At 38.3% G+C, this 15,435-nt stretch overlaps 1 protein-coding gene across 11 annotated transcripts in view; it reads right to left on the reverse strand.

The window, feature by feature from the left end:
• The window catches only part of LOC117407249 (dystrophin-like), an 809,654-nt gene that overhangs the window by 126,783 nt on the left and 667,436 nt on the right, over nt 1–15,435 (reverse strand). For all 11 annotated transcript variants that reach the window (XM_059028873.1, XM_059028880.1, XM_059028876.1 and 8 more), the window contains 3 exons: nt 10,669–10,825; nt 2,040–2,160; nt 1,326–1,594 (listed from right to left, as the gene is read on the reverse strand). In XM_059028873.1, coding sequence (XP_058884856.1) covers nt 1,326–1,594; nt 2,040–2,160; nt 10,669–10,825 — 547 coding nt within the window. The remainder of the gene's footprint in view (nt 1–1,325; nt 1,595–2,039; nt 2,161–10,668; nt 10,826–15,435) is intronic.

The raw sequence follows: 15,435 nt of genomic DNA on the forward strand, positions 1-15,435 counted from the left end.
GATGACCAAAACAATAACCCAGGCAATACACAGCAATGTGTATTGCACTGTTCAAAATAAAGGGTTTGCAGTCCAAAAAATAATAAACACAGTCCAGTTACAAACACAAGATACAAACACGGTCACCAGACCTGGATGCGTGCTGCAGTGCCTGTGGTGCTAATACAATAAATATCGTGACACAGGTGTAGTGATGTCCGGGTTCGTGCTGGCCTCTGGTGACAGCTCCGGAACGTGTTAGCCGTCTACTAATAATAACAATCAGCAATTAGAAACGAGACAAAACAAACAAACACTCACGTACGATATCACAACAATGGTCCTTCCGGGTCGTTTCCTTAACCATAAACGAAGGAACAGATCACATCTCTCGTCCTCTTTTATGCCGTCATAAAACAAGTGCAGCTGCTCCTCCAATCCGCGGCTGGCACATCGTTTCCCTTCCGGGTCGATGAGTTAGTGCACTGGAGTTCCACCCCCTTTCTAGGTGACCGACTTCCTTTTCACCCTATTATTTGTTTATTTAGCAGATGCCTTTATCCAAGGCGACTTACAGAGACTACGGTGTATGAACTATGCATCACCTGCAGAGTCACTTACAATTACGTCTCACCCGAAAGATGGAGCACAAGGAGGTTAAGGGACCTGCTCAGGGTCACACAATGAGTCAGTGGTTGAGGTGGGATTTGAACCGGGGACCTCATGGTTACAAGCCCTTTTCTTTAACCACTGGACCACACAGCCCCCTAGGAATGAAGCAAGCTACCTTCAGAGCCGCTAACACTCACAGTTCCATGAATTCAAAACCACCTGGTCTACTTGAAATCCATTTAACGCCTTTTGGGATAATAATAATAATAATAATAACAATAATAGTCTTGTTTATCCTCTGATTTCATGTGGCACCTTCATAGAGAAGCGCTTCTCTTTACACTGCCACTTGGGCATCCTACTATTGCTTTTGTAGCTATGCAGTTTTTCACAGTGCTTTTGTGTCATTGAGCCAGTTTTTCATGGTTTTCGCTTAATATTCAGCTTATCTGTAGTGCCTTGATGTAACTCCTGAGCTACCTCCCAAAGAGCTGCTGACCTGACATTGTTAATTCAACAGGGCAGAGCAGCAACACGTCTCTCTCTCTCTCTCCTTCATGCCATGCAAGGTTGGTTGGTTGTCCTTCTTCAAACTTAGTTTCCATGGAAACTTAAGCAAATTCAAGCTGGGATGCAAACAGGGCATGTTTACTTGTCAGTCGACAAGAAATTAATAAAAGAAAAGCATGCATACTGACTGTGAAGCTTGGTTAATGCTGGTGTAACAAACAAACCTTTAGTTTCTCTATATGGTCCTGCAGGGAATCAATGAGAAGATCACCCACGGGTTGCCAGCCCTGCTTGACCATCTCAGCCTGGTGCAGTTTGAGGTCCAGCTCATCCATGGCCTCTTGCAGCTCCAGCAGCCTCTCCAAGGCCTCATCCAGCTTCTTCTGCCAGTCTGCAGAGCGCCTGTTCAGACGCTCCCACTCCGTCTTCACGTCATCTGACTCCTTGCGTAGGATTCGGGAGATGTTCTGGGCCCGTTCCCCAGCCGACAGCTCTGAGAAGACAAGTTAGCACAATTAAGCTATTATCTATGGATCTAGTCTGCCAATTTAACTGGTATGTATAAATCAAACCAATCTTGTGACTATTTCAGCACAAATTAGAATTATGGACTGGCATAAATTGTTGACTCCAAATTGTTGGAAGAAAGGTCAGGGAAAATGGCACGTGGCTTCAGTTATTAATTGAGAACTTCACCTTATATCACTGCAAGTGCACCATAACACCTACCTGCCATTCAGTCCTGAAGCGGAGACTGCTAGTTGTACAGCATAGTGGTCTGTAATCACTGGGAGTTGGGACCTACAAGCTTATTTCACTCGTGACCTGAGTCGGTCTAAAAACCTGGCTTCCAGAGGTGAAAGGCATTTAAGGCTAGTAAAATTACTCTGCCGCACAACTAACAAAGGCAGTGTGTTTCTATTGTTGTGTGTTCATACCTCTTGGATCCTGATAATGCCTTTGCAGCCCTTCGACTGGCTGCTCTGCCAGGAACATCTGCACTGTCTCCAGAGTGTTCAATATAACAGGTTCTTTAGCTTTCAGTTCCCTCTTGAAAGCCTAAAAAACATACATTAGACATCTCATGATTTCGGAAATGGAACTTAGTAATGATATCAGTATTATTAGGGGATTGTGATGTGGATATGAACAACACTTTATACAGTGATGGATCTTTTCACAACTTATTTCAGACAAACTGCAACACTAAAGGAATAAGTAAAATGGAAGAATTTTCAGCTCTGTATCTCATGCAGCATCATAAAAGGAGATAAACATGACTGTAAATATGGTGTGTAAAAAAAATGCCAAGCAAGTTCCATTAAATGTATTATGATATTCTCAAGAACACAGTTTGTTGGACACACATAAGTGAGACAGTACGTACAAGAGCCTCAGCTATATCCCTGTTGCCAGGGATACCCATCTCCAGCAAGGGGGATAAAACAAACAAACATAAAACACACTGACGCTCTGCTTATTTCAGAGTAGAGGGACCTAGCAGCAGACAAGGAGTGAAATGGTTTTATAGCTGTGATAATCCATCCTCCCTGTTTGATTTTTGAGAAATGTTCCCTCAGCCTGGCACAGTGGCGAGGCTCACTGATGTGTTTTAGTCAGATGAACCTCTGCACTGCAGAGCTGCAAGTTTCAAAATCCCAATGGGGGACTTGCACTCCTGATGAGAATGGAGCTGGTTTATGGAACTCTGTCACTCTGACTGAGATTCATATCCTTCAAGGTGTGGAGGGCAGCACCGGTGAAATCAGGGAAAGGACTTGAAACCATGACAGAACTAGCTGTGGCAACAACTCCACCCAGAGTCAAGCGATAGAGAAGAAGATGTTTACTTTTTTATATTGGCATACTACTGTATAGCAGGCCATTTTGGCAAGGAATTAAATGTAACTGTATTGGTGTTAAAAATCATCAAAAAACCCCAAAGAAACACAGAAATGTCTTTCTTGATTGTGTTAATAACTGCTCCGCTTGCTTTTTTGCTCTGCTTTCTTCCGTAAGTACAAAAGGTCAGATACATCACTAAAAAATATTTAGAAAATAAACAATTGAGCTCACAGAGAGACTTACTGGAAGAATAGTGGAATACTTAAAGAGTAGATGGACTTATTGAAGGATAGGTACTGTACTGTATCTGCTACGCAGCAACAGTGAAGGAGGAATCACTGAGACTCAAACCTGTTATAGTGGCAAAAACTACCGCCGTTGGTATTGTGTGCCACTCAAAATCTTCAGTTTCTAATTATACCATCAGCAAATGATCGTTTTCTTTTGTTGGACAGGTGTTTCTCAAATAACATCTACTTCAAGGACAATCGAACACAGGTGCATTCCTGTTGCGTTATCCATAGGTGTTGTCTTCTTTATAGACACATTTGAAATATTAATGTGAAATATTATATATTATTATTATTATTATTATTATTTATTTCTTAGCAGACGCCCTTATCCAGGGCGACTTACAATCGCAAGCAAATACAAATACATTCAAGTGTTACAATATAAGTCATACAATAAGAACAGGAAATACAATAATTCTCAAGTGTGACAAACCACAATTCAATAATACAGCAGATAATAGTGAAAGTTACATCAGGATATGATTAAGTAGTGATAGTTACATCAGGATATGATTAAGTACAAAATACTACAGATTAAACACTTGGGAGATTACAATATTCTGAGGTACAGGATTAGAGCAACAGTTCTTCAAAACAGAAATGATATGTTATTTTTCTTTATTATGCACTGTATTCTTAGCCAAAGCAAAGTGTAAAGACAAATCACTCTGCACTGAACTGTGGTCCACTTCCTACTGCCGCGGTAATCACTTCAAAACAGTTCCATTGTTGTACCTTGTTCCAACATGTACCTAATTTCCATGAATCTGCTAGGGTCAATGAACAAATTCAAGACATGATCTCAACACATTTTGGGTGTAAAGCACAGATGGTTCATCTGAGGATTTTTTCCCGGTGTGCACGTTAACAAGGATTTTAGCAGAACAATGTAAAAGTACCATGTTTTTTGTGGAACCGTGGGCACTTACTATGTATGTGGAAGTCAAAAGGTTTAGCAAAAAACAGACCTTTAATACAGATATTTGAGATGTTGCTTGAAACACAAGGAATTCATGTCTAGTAATCGGAAACTCAATCATAGATGCCTTTGGCAATTTGACAATATTCCGAAATGCATTAATCAGTAAAGATTTACAGATTTTACAGCTATAATAATATATATTTATGACACTGACAGATTAGGAAAAAATATGACTTCCATTGCATTGCAGTTCAGCTCATTCCAAGTTTTTACTAATTAAGTTCACGGTAAAGTATGGAGTTCATTTTTTGCTCGGTTACGGTATTTAAAAAAATAAATAAATAAATAAATAAATACATTTTACAATTTGTTAAACAAGCCTTTAATTAAGTCACAAAGTGTTACAAGACACTAATGGCCTAAAAATAAATAATATCTTCTCAAGGAACACAGTAATGCCAAACGGCCATTCAAATGAAATCCACTATAATTGTAAAAGATGCAACGAGTAATGATGATCTTTGTTTTGTAACCTTCCACCATGCAAAACAAACACATTCTTGTGCTTCCGAAACCTGAAGCAAAAACTACAACATTTCATCAATTTCGTAATGCTTTCTGTCTCTACTGCATCACACTGTGTATACTATGGTAAGTGAAATAAGTAAAGCATACTAAAAGTATGGGGAAAAACAGAGAACACATTTCACCTTTTGTAGAAGATTTTTTTTATTTACTTTTTAATGGCAAATGAATGCACTTGCAAAATCGTGTGTTGAAAGCTAGGTAAAACAGGAAATCGACCATTTATAATGTATGGCCTGCCAAAAGTGCAACCAAACTACTTTATTTAAGTCTTTCTATTTGTCGTCAGTTATGGGTACCGTAATGACATTCTGTCCGCTGGTTTAATTGAGAGAATTGATTAGCTCATCTCACAGAGGAGGAAGGTCGCTTGGGAGAACGCACAGCATTGAGAACCCAGAGAGCGCCTCAGGGCTTGATGTCAGGAGGAGACAGTCTCCTACTCTTCCCATGTAGAAGATCATATGAAAGTCTGATTTGGCTTTTTTTTAGTAAGGTGACTCAAAAACAAGACAAAAAAAGGCCTGTAATGTGAAGCGCTGTGCGATTTGTCATGGTTTAAAAATGGAGATAAAGCATCTAGGGATGTCTTGTCCCTCTGTACAGGGATTGGGGAAGTAAACCCTTTGTAATAATTAGTCAGGGGGGATTTAATTGATGACCCGTATTAGTTTTTATTCATGAAACCAGGGTCAACACCCCTGCGCTTCTTCGAAAATCAATGAGATTGTTAATGTCTGCACAACAGATGAACCATGGTTTAACGTCTGATCTTTGTACCACAGGCTCTCTACATCTTTTTATTCATGAACAGGCATGCGTTGAGGTTGGAATTCTTCCTACAATCTGGGCCCTCTAGATATTGTTGCAGTTTCTGTTTCAGCTTATTTGTGCTTGTTTTGATATGTCCAGAGTTGTTGATAAATGTGGAGTCAGCTCACAAAGGGGGCTACAGTTACTTTTTTTATTAAAAGCTGTAGTGGTTAAACTGAACACTGTTATATGAGGAGGAGGTTAAATGTCAGCAAAACTTGCAAAGAAAATGTACAAAATGAAATTTACTGGTTGCATAAGTATTCAGCCCCTTAAGTCAGTACTTGGTAGAAGCACCTTTTGTAGCAATTATTGCTATGAGTTTTTTTGGATAGGTCTCTACTAGCTTTGCACAATAAGGTGGGTGAAATTTTTGCCCATTCTTCACGGGGAAATTGTTCCAGTTCTGGATTCAAGATTGGATTCAAGTCAGGACTTTGACTGGGCCACTCAAGAACATCAATTCTCTTCTTGTTCAACCACTCCAGTGTGGCTTTGTCTTTGTGCTTCGGGTCATTGTCCTGATGAAATGTGAATTTCCTCCCCAGTTTCAGAGTCTTGGCTGACTCAAACAGGTTTTGCTCAAGGATTCGCCTGTACTTTGCACCATCCATTCTCCCCTCTATCCTGACAAGCTTCCCACTCCCTGCTGAAGAGAACTATCCCTATAACATGATGCTGCCACCTCCGTGCTTGACAGCTGGGATGGTGTTGACTGGGTGATGTGCAGTGTTGGGCTAGCGCCAGACGCAACACTTGGAATTTAGACCGATAAGTTCAATTTTTGTTTCATCTGACCACAAAACCTTTTTCCACATGTCTGCAGTATCATCTACATGCTTTTTCGCAAACTCCATACATGCTTTAAGATGAGGCTTTTTGAGTAATGGCTTCTTTCTTACCACCAGTCCATACAGGCCAGCTTTGTGTAGGGACTGGCTTATTGTTGATGTGTGAACACTGACTCCCATCTCAGACACAGAACTTTGCAGTTCTCTCAAGGTCATTGTTGGCTTCAGAGTGACATCCCAAACCAGTTTCTTGCTTGCCCGGCTGCTCAGTTTGGGAGGGCGACCTGATCTGGGTAGTGTCTGGGTGGTTTGATGCATCTTCCACTTCTTAATGATGGACTTCACTGTGCTGAGAAGGATAATCAGCACCTTTGAAATTTTCTTGTATCCTTCTCCTGCTCTGTGCCTCTCTACCATTTTATCCCTGACTTGTTTCGAAAGCTCCTTGGTCTTCATGGTTGCTTTGTTGGATCACTAGGTGAGTTTATTAGCTTGAAAGTCTTTATATACCTGAGGGAAATTATCTACAAGTTAAATCACTTGAGTACACACAGGCTGAAACCATTTCACTAATTTTGTGACCTTTCAAACAAATCATTTGCACCTGAGCTGATTTAGGACTGCAGTAGCAAAGGGGTTGAGTACTTATGCAACTGAGATTAATCTGTTTTTCTCTGTAAATGTTACTTATTTATATTGTATATGCATTTTTTTTACTTTATCAATGTGCAGTAGTTTGTGTAGATTCTACATGTAATGGAAGTACATACTATACTAAAGAAAACTTCTATAGTAGGTTTTTTTAAACAGCCCCAGAGCTAAAGACTGAAACTTTTACCTGCCGAGTCACCCACAGAGTCACCCGCTGAGCACAGTGGGGAAAAAGGCCAAGATTAACAACAATTAAGATGTATTATGTTGTATTATGCTCCATTTATTGTTGTTACAATGAGGTTATGTGCAACAATGCAAGTACTTGTCAGGAGTGCGTTTTTAACATTATTTTAGTTGCTGTAAGCGTAGGTAGTTTTTGTTCTTGCCTTTTGATACCATATCCATAAAAATAACTGCGTTTGTCCCGCATGATGGCAGATTTGGCATATGTGTGATTCCTAAAGATTTTTTAGCAGTTGATTCAGTATAAATAAGTAACTCAGTGATTCTCTTAACTGTTTACATTGTGTACTACAGATGTATCAAGGCTTGCCAGGATGTTTTGTTGTTTGTCTATTGTATCCCCCCCACTGGAAATTTGACAAATCGCACCCTGGCTATAACCACACACAGTACAGTAATAGCAGATGACATAGTCTGATCCCTGGCTTTAATTGGAGGATCAATATTGTAGGCCTGCTATGTGCGATTATGAGTGAATTGTTGAATAATGGAAATTGCATCAGTCAGTGTCGAGATTTTAAAAAGTGACCAGAAAAAAATGACATCCCTTATAACGGCAGGACCATTTTAAAAACACTCTATATCTTTAACAAAAGAAATACAGTACGTAACTGAAAAACATTACATTGAAATATAATGAACTACGAATTCGTGCCAGTATTATTACTAATACTGTACTTGTATTACGCATACATGTAGTGTATATGTTTTGATGATTTTAAATGCTTCTGCCTGTGAGTTGTCTGAGGCTAGCTATAGCACATATTTCAAAACAAATATATTGTAGCCTTTCGGATTCTTGAGATAGAAATCAGATGGAGGCTGAATTGAGCTGAAAGGCTCATGCCGTTTATTTGTTATGAAAATAAAAGCATAAAGTGAGGGAAGGGAACTGGGAGTCGAAAATGAAAATAAAATGATTCATTTTGGTTTATTTCTCTGCATACTTGACCCTTCCCGCCCTCTCTCGCTATCTCTCCATCCACACACTCTCTCCACTCACTCTTGTCTATATAATATTAAGTATATAAATTAAGTCGATAGGATGTGCCTGAGTTTTGACTGTCTTTCTCCTGCCTAAACAACTTTATTTAGAAAATATTTTCTGCAAAGTATGTTAGCGGGTGTGGTTTGATGGGGGGCGTCCCTGGCTCTGCTTTTTGTATCACAGGCTCTGTCTTTTCTTTCAATTTTCATCCTCTGCAGGTAAGATAGATTTTGTACTGACAATGTCTTTCTGCGGAAAATTTCATTTATACAGATGATATTCAAAAATGTGCATATAGTATGGCAATTCTGTGTACGACAATAACATTTGCATGGTGGCAAATGTTAACATATTAGTGGTGTATCAGCGTGATGTATCTTTACTATAGACTTTACTACTGTTTTGTAAAATGCAGTCAAATTGGGGTAAAATGTTAAGAAGATATGAAAAGACTTGTCTGTCAGAATACAATAAGAAGAACAATACGCTACATTCAAAACATATATACGGACAATTCGAGGTTCACACCAGTAACAGAATAATTTAAACAAGCAATTTTAAAAGAACAAGAAAATGAAAACACAAGAAGAAAAACACTAACTAACATAAAATCACAAAGTCGTTTTGTTTCTCCCACTGACAAAGTCATTCAGCGGGAGAAACAAGAATCAGATACCTGAAAAAGACCTGGATAAACACCTTTCGAATTTCATCTCGTCAGTAAAAAAACAAAAGAAAACATGAGGGCGACTTTGAACCAAGTTCTCTCAGAAGCATTCTTAGCAGCGTTGACTGCTACCTGTACAGGCATTACTGTGCATTTTCCAGAGCAGCCCGTCACAGTTTACACAAACAGACAAACAAAAACAGCTTAAGAAAGAAGGTAAAGGTAACCAGCCATACAAACAACTTAAGAAAATATACATAATTTAATGTTTATGAATTTCATTACTGACATAGAACGTTCATTTTAAAGTGTAGAATGTTGATTTTATAGTGCTTATGTGAAAGTATACATAAAAAAACAAAAAACAATATAAATACAGTTAAAATAAATACAAACTATAAATAATCATGCTGTAACATTGAAGTATAAAATTATTAAGACCCTTGACACTGTGTATTACCAGGCGTTATGGACTGCTTGTTTGTAATAACACCCTCGACTTCGTCTTGTAGCCCATTACCCAAACAGTCCATAATGTCTGATAATGCCCTCTGTGTCAGGTTGTATTGCTTACTTATATTTCAGTAGAAAGATTCCCTGAGCTAGAGGGATATGTAAGTCCTAGCAAAAGCCCTTAGAACGTTTGTAGCCGCATCGCAAAAACAAATCAAACAATATCACTCCACCGTATATATGCACAGTATATGCTCTCTTTTCTTTAACCATACTTTTCAACTAAATGACTGATTATGTGTAATGGAACCATAGATTCAATCTTAAGATATAAAACAGAGAGTTTGTTTTTCTAAGTAGAAGAAATGCCCTCAATGATTCAGAAAAAAAGCGCAACAGTGCCTCACCCAGCTGCGAGTCATTAATACCCATACATGTGAGATGATATACCCTAAGATTATCATGCTGCTGGTGCTCTGAAATGTCACGAGATATGCCCAATTAGTTCTTTTGTATTCAGTTACAGATTCTGGCAGAAACCAACCATACCCACCTGCTGTTCAAAAGAGATTCCATCAGCAGCCCTAGAGGGAAAGCTGTGGGATCTTAAAAGAAAAGCTGATATAGGCTAGAGGGGATCCTGGGGTGAAATGGGGGAGTAAATGGGGACAAGGAGATATTGATCTATATACTATGCCTGGGAAGACAACTACCCAAAGCTAAGGCAATGCAAATGACACCATTAGGTTTGGGTACCTGTATAAGAAGCTAATGCTCTGCAAATTATTTTTATACCATTATGGCAAACCAGAGGATCCCAAGGCTAATTCATTCATCAGCTTAGAAACGCACCTTATTGTGTAATTAACTCAAACAATTAAATGAGTTTCCTTCCTATAAAATACATTTAAAAAATCTTAATTTCCATTTTTATGGGTACAGTACATGTTGTATACACGCCTCAAAGCCGCCAGCATAATGAATAGCTGCAGGACATTTATTCAGACAGTCTTGGAATTTGTTTGAAATGTATTGGATGTACCTAGCTTTTTACTGGTTCAAGCAAAGGCGCCACTGTCAATACCCTGTAATGGGGTTGCCCTTATACAAGTTTGCCTCAGTAATTATGCAGTATTGCAATGCTGTTCTCATTGTTTACTATGGTTTGCCATGTTTTTAATATACATTGCATTGCCATATCTCTCTGGGCTTTACAGTGCTTACCCATGGTTCCACTATGCTTTAGTACACATTGTTATGCTTTTACTATGGGAAACCTTAATACGGGTGGGGTTGTTATAGCAGTCCCTTACCCTGTGTGTATCCAGCTGCTTTTGGACAGTAGGAACATCGCCCCCAATGGGCTTCTGTCTGGTCAGTTCCTCATTCTTTAGCTGGAGCCAAGCCAGGAGTTCCTGGAGAGAGAGGTGTAAGCGCTTCCACTGCTCAGTGCTGGCTTCCAGATGGGACCTAACCAAATGGGAAAGAAATGTAACACAAGCGTCTGTAACCAGGTTCTTACAATAGTCTTACAAGGCAGATTTGAAGCTGCTTAAAGCACATCATATACGGCACTACATTTATCTGACTTTGTTGTAAACTACAGGTGTTATGAGCCAAGTGGGACCATTTATGTCTAGCTTGATACAGGTTACTACAGGTCAAATACTACATTTTTTGTGTAGTACGTAAGGATAGGAAGGATTTCTTTTTTCATATTGATTTGTAGAATTGAACTGGGGACTGTGTTTATTATCAGGTGATGTAGCAAACGTAACACATCACATAGACTTACAAAATGCATCAAAATGTTTTAATTTAACAGGATGGTCATGGTTCGTTTTATACAAGGGACCAGTTTTCTTTACTAGTTATAAAACTTTTCTAAAGTAAAACCTATTTTGTTTGCTTTTCCTGAGAGGCAGAGTGTGCACACAATGATGACATTTTTTTTAAATAATAAAGACAGTCTCTAAATGACTGTGGGGACCAATTCATCTAAGTCTCTAATACTTTTTTGTACAGTGTTAATGTTTTGCCGATTTGTATTTCCTACCACTGCCAATGAGAAATGCTGTGAATGAGTGGTTATATCCCAGCAGGTTATCCTGTTAAAAACTAATTTGGAATAAATTAAATGGATACATACATAAATTGTCACCGGAGTCTTTTGTTCCTGGAGAAGATCATAAGGGTGATAATATTATTCAGCCTGAATGGAAAACATACCTCCCTTGCTCCCAGTGCATCTTTTTTATTATTATAAATTTCCAAGAATTTCAGTTGAGAGCTTTTCTGCAGGATAGCATATTCCAACACTAGACTGACTGAGGACATATTGAATGGTACTTCAATACACATCACTACATATGCATTTGTGGCAGCCATTTTGTACTTAATATTAGCTAGTCACCCTATTCAGTTAACACTAGTACCCAAATCGCACCCCTTATACATTATCTTTAAGATCATTGACCTAATTTTATTATACAATAATGCGGTAAAGAATCACAAGAGGTTGCACTGATGCTCGAAATGGGTTTCCATGGAAACCTGATCTGACCAGAGCTAAGGTGGAAACAAAGAGACTTCCATATGCCAAGTACACTTTGCCACTACTTTGTCAAGAGAGAAAAAAACAATCTATTGAAAAAAAGGAACGCAACAAGGGTTAAACAGCTACAACAAAGAGCTTCATTCAGAATCATTGCTCTTTCATGACAACTTATGGTTCCATTCAGACAATGAGTACTGTATCATGTTTACTCTCAGAGAACTAAGCTATCTGCCAACATCCATAAAGAAAATGTCTGTGCTACTGAAATATTTTCAGAAGAATGCTTTCTTTCAGGACACACTTGAACTTCATCATGCGGCTGTCATTTTTTTTGACATTATCTGATATAAATGTACTTTACTGTACAGCGCCTTGGCTTGCAGCTGCACAGAATATGGCAAACTGCATTCACGATAACAAACAAGAGAAGAGGGAGCCTTCAAGTGCTACAAAAGGGATAAAACAAGTGCACTCACCCACATCCTCCTTATAAAAGTATACTAGTATACTTCACACATTGGAGAAGTATGGGACAAATCGATTGTGTTGTTTTATTTTTAACTTTGTATCTAAACTCATTAAATATTATGACTCATGAAAATCATATCAGACTTAGAGATCCTCTCCAGGTAAGAGTTGTAAACACCTTCTACTGTACAGTACGTCTCATAGTCCCATGCTTTTCAAATAAACTAAAACAGTGCATCACAAAAAAAAAAAAAATCAAAACAATATCATGTTTATCAATATGCTTACCAAATTCCTCACAGATTTGTCATAGAACTAAAAATATAGGGGAAACTTGACAACGTCAGATAAGGTTTTTTTTTTTTTTTTTTTGTTCAATTTTGGTTAAAATGTTGGTGTTTGAAATGCATTTTGCGTATATTTATGAAGTTTTAGTATAAAATGAAAAATACAACTATTTAAGCTAAAATTATGCTGTTTAACACTAGAATGACCAAGGCAGTCATTTTTGACTGTTTTTGGAATTGAAATTTAAATTGCTGTGTGTGTGTTTAAGATAAGGAGCTGTGCTTTCTTGACTTTTCCTAAATATATGTACTAATTCCCATGATAAAGAAGAATCACGTAGCTGCAAAAATTAGCAAGATAAAATACTGTCATACCTATTCAGACCAGGCACGGTCAGATTGACCGATACATATTATAACAATTAAATGTTGCGTTATTATTTGTGTTTATCAGTTGGGACTTATGTCAGTCTGCATTCCTGAAGTGAGCTATCTGTTGACATTTCTATTGTTTCAAAGAGCCTCTGACAGCCCATCAATCAGCCTCGACAGCTCATGGCACCAGGCTCTCTGTCTGCACTGGTTACTATAAGCCACATGTTTTTCTAAGAAATTCATTGTTACCCCAATACACATTGCAAATGGATAGCTGAAAAGAGCGTTTGGAATTACTGTATATTTTTCCAATCAAGCTGATGCAGAAAAGACAGACAGTACGGTAACTGCACTGCATATTTTGAAAAGCGTGGTATCTGTGTGATTTGTGCCAGCACTTGTATGCCTATAACGCGGTCGTTCTAGTGTTAATGTGAGAATGTAAACGTGCTAGGTTTACAGGCCAGTGTCAGGTGACATAGCGTACTGCCAGGGGCATATTTCCTTTCATTATGGCAGAATTATAATATGCAGGCTGCAGGTTTCTAATAAAAATTAAAAAATGAATACAAATATACACTTGCCGAGTGGATTTTGTGTTGGGTCTATGGGACTCGGTTTTCAATCTCACCCACTGACTTACATCACCACAGGGCTAGTGGCCTATCTCCAGGCACCTCTATTCCACTCAGCTCTAAAATTGTACACATTAATAGCGCCTTACATTAAAAAGGACGTGACATCTCAGTTACGCTGTCTTGGATAATAATCATTTCTTCTAATATATCCTTTGCTGCTCTGGAGCCCAGCTGCCAAGCATCACATGTAAATTAGAAAGGATGAAGTGTGGCTCAACTTATCCATATCTTTCTAGTGCCATTAGCTGGAGTCCCAGCTGTGGACTTGCACTCATAATCAGGCGCCGCAGCAGAGATTCATTCATGGTTTCACATTCCTGCTCTAATGCTACTCTATTGCTGCTTCCTCTAGGCAAGGGTGTTTGGGGGTCAAAGTAGCTGGGGTCCCTGCATGGCACTGCACTGTGCATACTGCTCTTTCAATTTCATCCCTGCTGGAAAACTGAATTTAAACAGATGATATTCATACCCAAATACATTTATGCTGCATCTCGTCCAGCGCACTGCCTTGATGGTCCTCTGTCTCTATGGACTGTTTTATAGCTGGATGACAGAATAAGAATATATTTGGGTAAATATATATATATATATATATATATATATATATATATATATATATATATATATATATATATATATATTTACCCAAATATATTCTTATTCTGTATATATATTCACCTCTTATATCAAGTGGCTTATCCCTGATGCATAACAGATTAACTACAATCAATAGGTAGATTGATTGAAATTATTATTAAATATATTTTTTATCTTTAACTTTCTATTATAGAATTAATGTACTGCCCTAATCTTTACATACATTTGTTGGTGTATAATACATAGTGACATATAATTAAGAATAAGGCTACATTGTGTTGTATTGAGTTGCATTAAGACCATTTGAATTTACAGTGGCTCTCAAAAGTATTCACCCCCCCTTGGACTTTTCCACATTTTATTGTGTTACAACATGGAATTAAAATGGATTTAATTAGGAGCTTTTGCCACAGATCAACACAAAAAAGTTAATAATGTCAAAGTGAAAAATAAAATCTACAAATTGTTTTAAATTAATTACAAATATAAAACAGAAAATAATTGATTGAATAAGTATTCACCCCCTTTGCTATGACACACCTAAATAAGCTCTGGTGCAACCAATTGTCTTTAGAAGTCACATAATTAATTGAATGGAGTCCACCTGTGTGCAATTAAGGTGTTTCACATGATTTGAAGTAAAAATACACCTGTCTCTGGGAGGTCCCACAGTTGGTTAGTACATTTCCTAACAAAAACTACATCATGAAGACGAAGGAACATTCAACAAATCTGGAATAAGGTTCTTCAAAAGCACCAATCAGGGGTAGGATATAAGAACATTTCCAAGGCATTGAATATCCCCCGGGGCACAGTAAAGTCCATTATTAAGAAATGGAGAGAATATGGCACAACTGTGAATCTGTCTAGAACAGGCCGTCCTCAAAAACTGAGTATCTGGGCGAGAAGGGCACTAGTCAGGGAGGCCATCAAGAGGCCTATGGCAACTCTAAAGGAGTTACAGTCTTCCACGGCTGAGCTGGGAGATACTGTGCATACGGCAACAATAGCCCGGGTGCTTCACAAAACTGGCCTTTATGGGAGAGTGGCAAAAAGAAAGCCATTGTTGAAAAAAACTCACATCAATCTCGGCTAGAGTTTGCCAGAAGGCATGTGGGAGACTCTGAGACCAAGTGGAAGAAGATTCTATGGTCTGAT

Source organism: Acipenser ruthenus, chromosome 8, assembly GCF_902713425.1.
Source record: "Acipenser ruthenus chromosome 8, fAciRut3.2 maternal haplotype, whole genome shotgun sequence".
Taxonomy (NCBI): Eukaryota; Metazoa; Chordata; class Actinopteri; order Acipenseriformes; family Acipenseridae; genus Acipenser; species Acipenser ruthenus.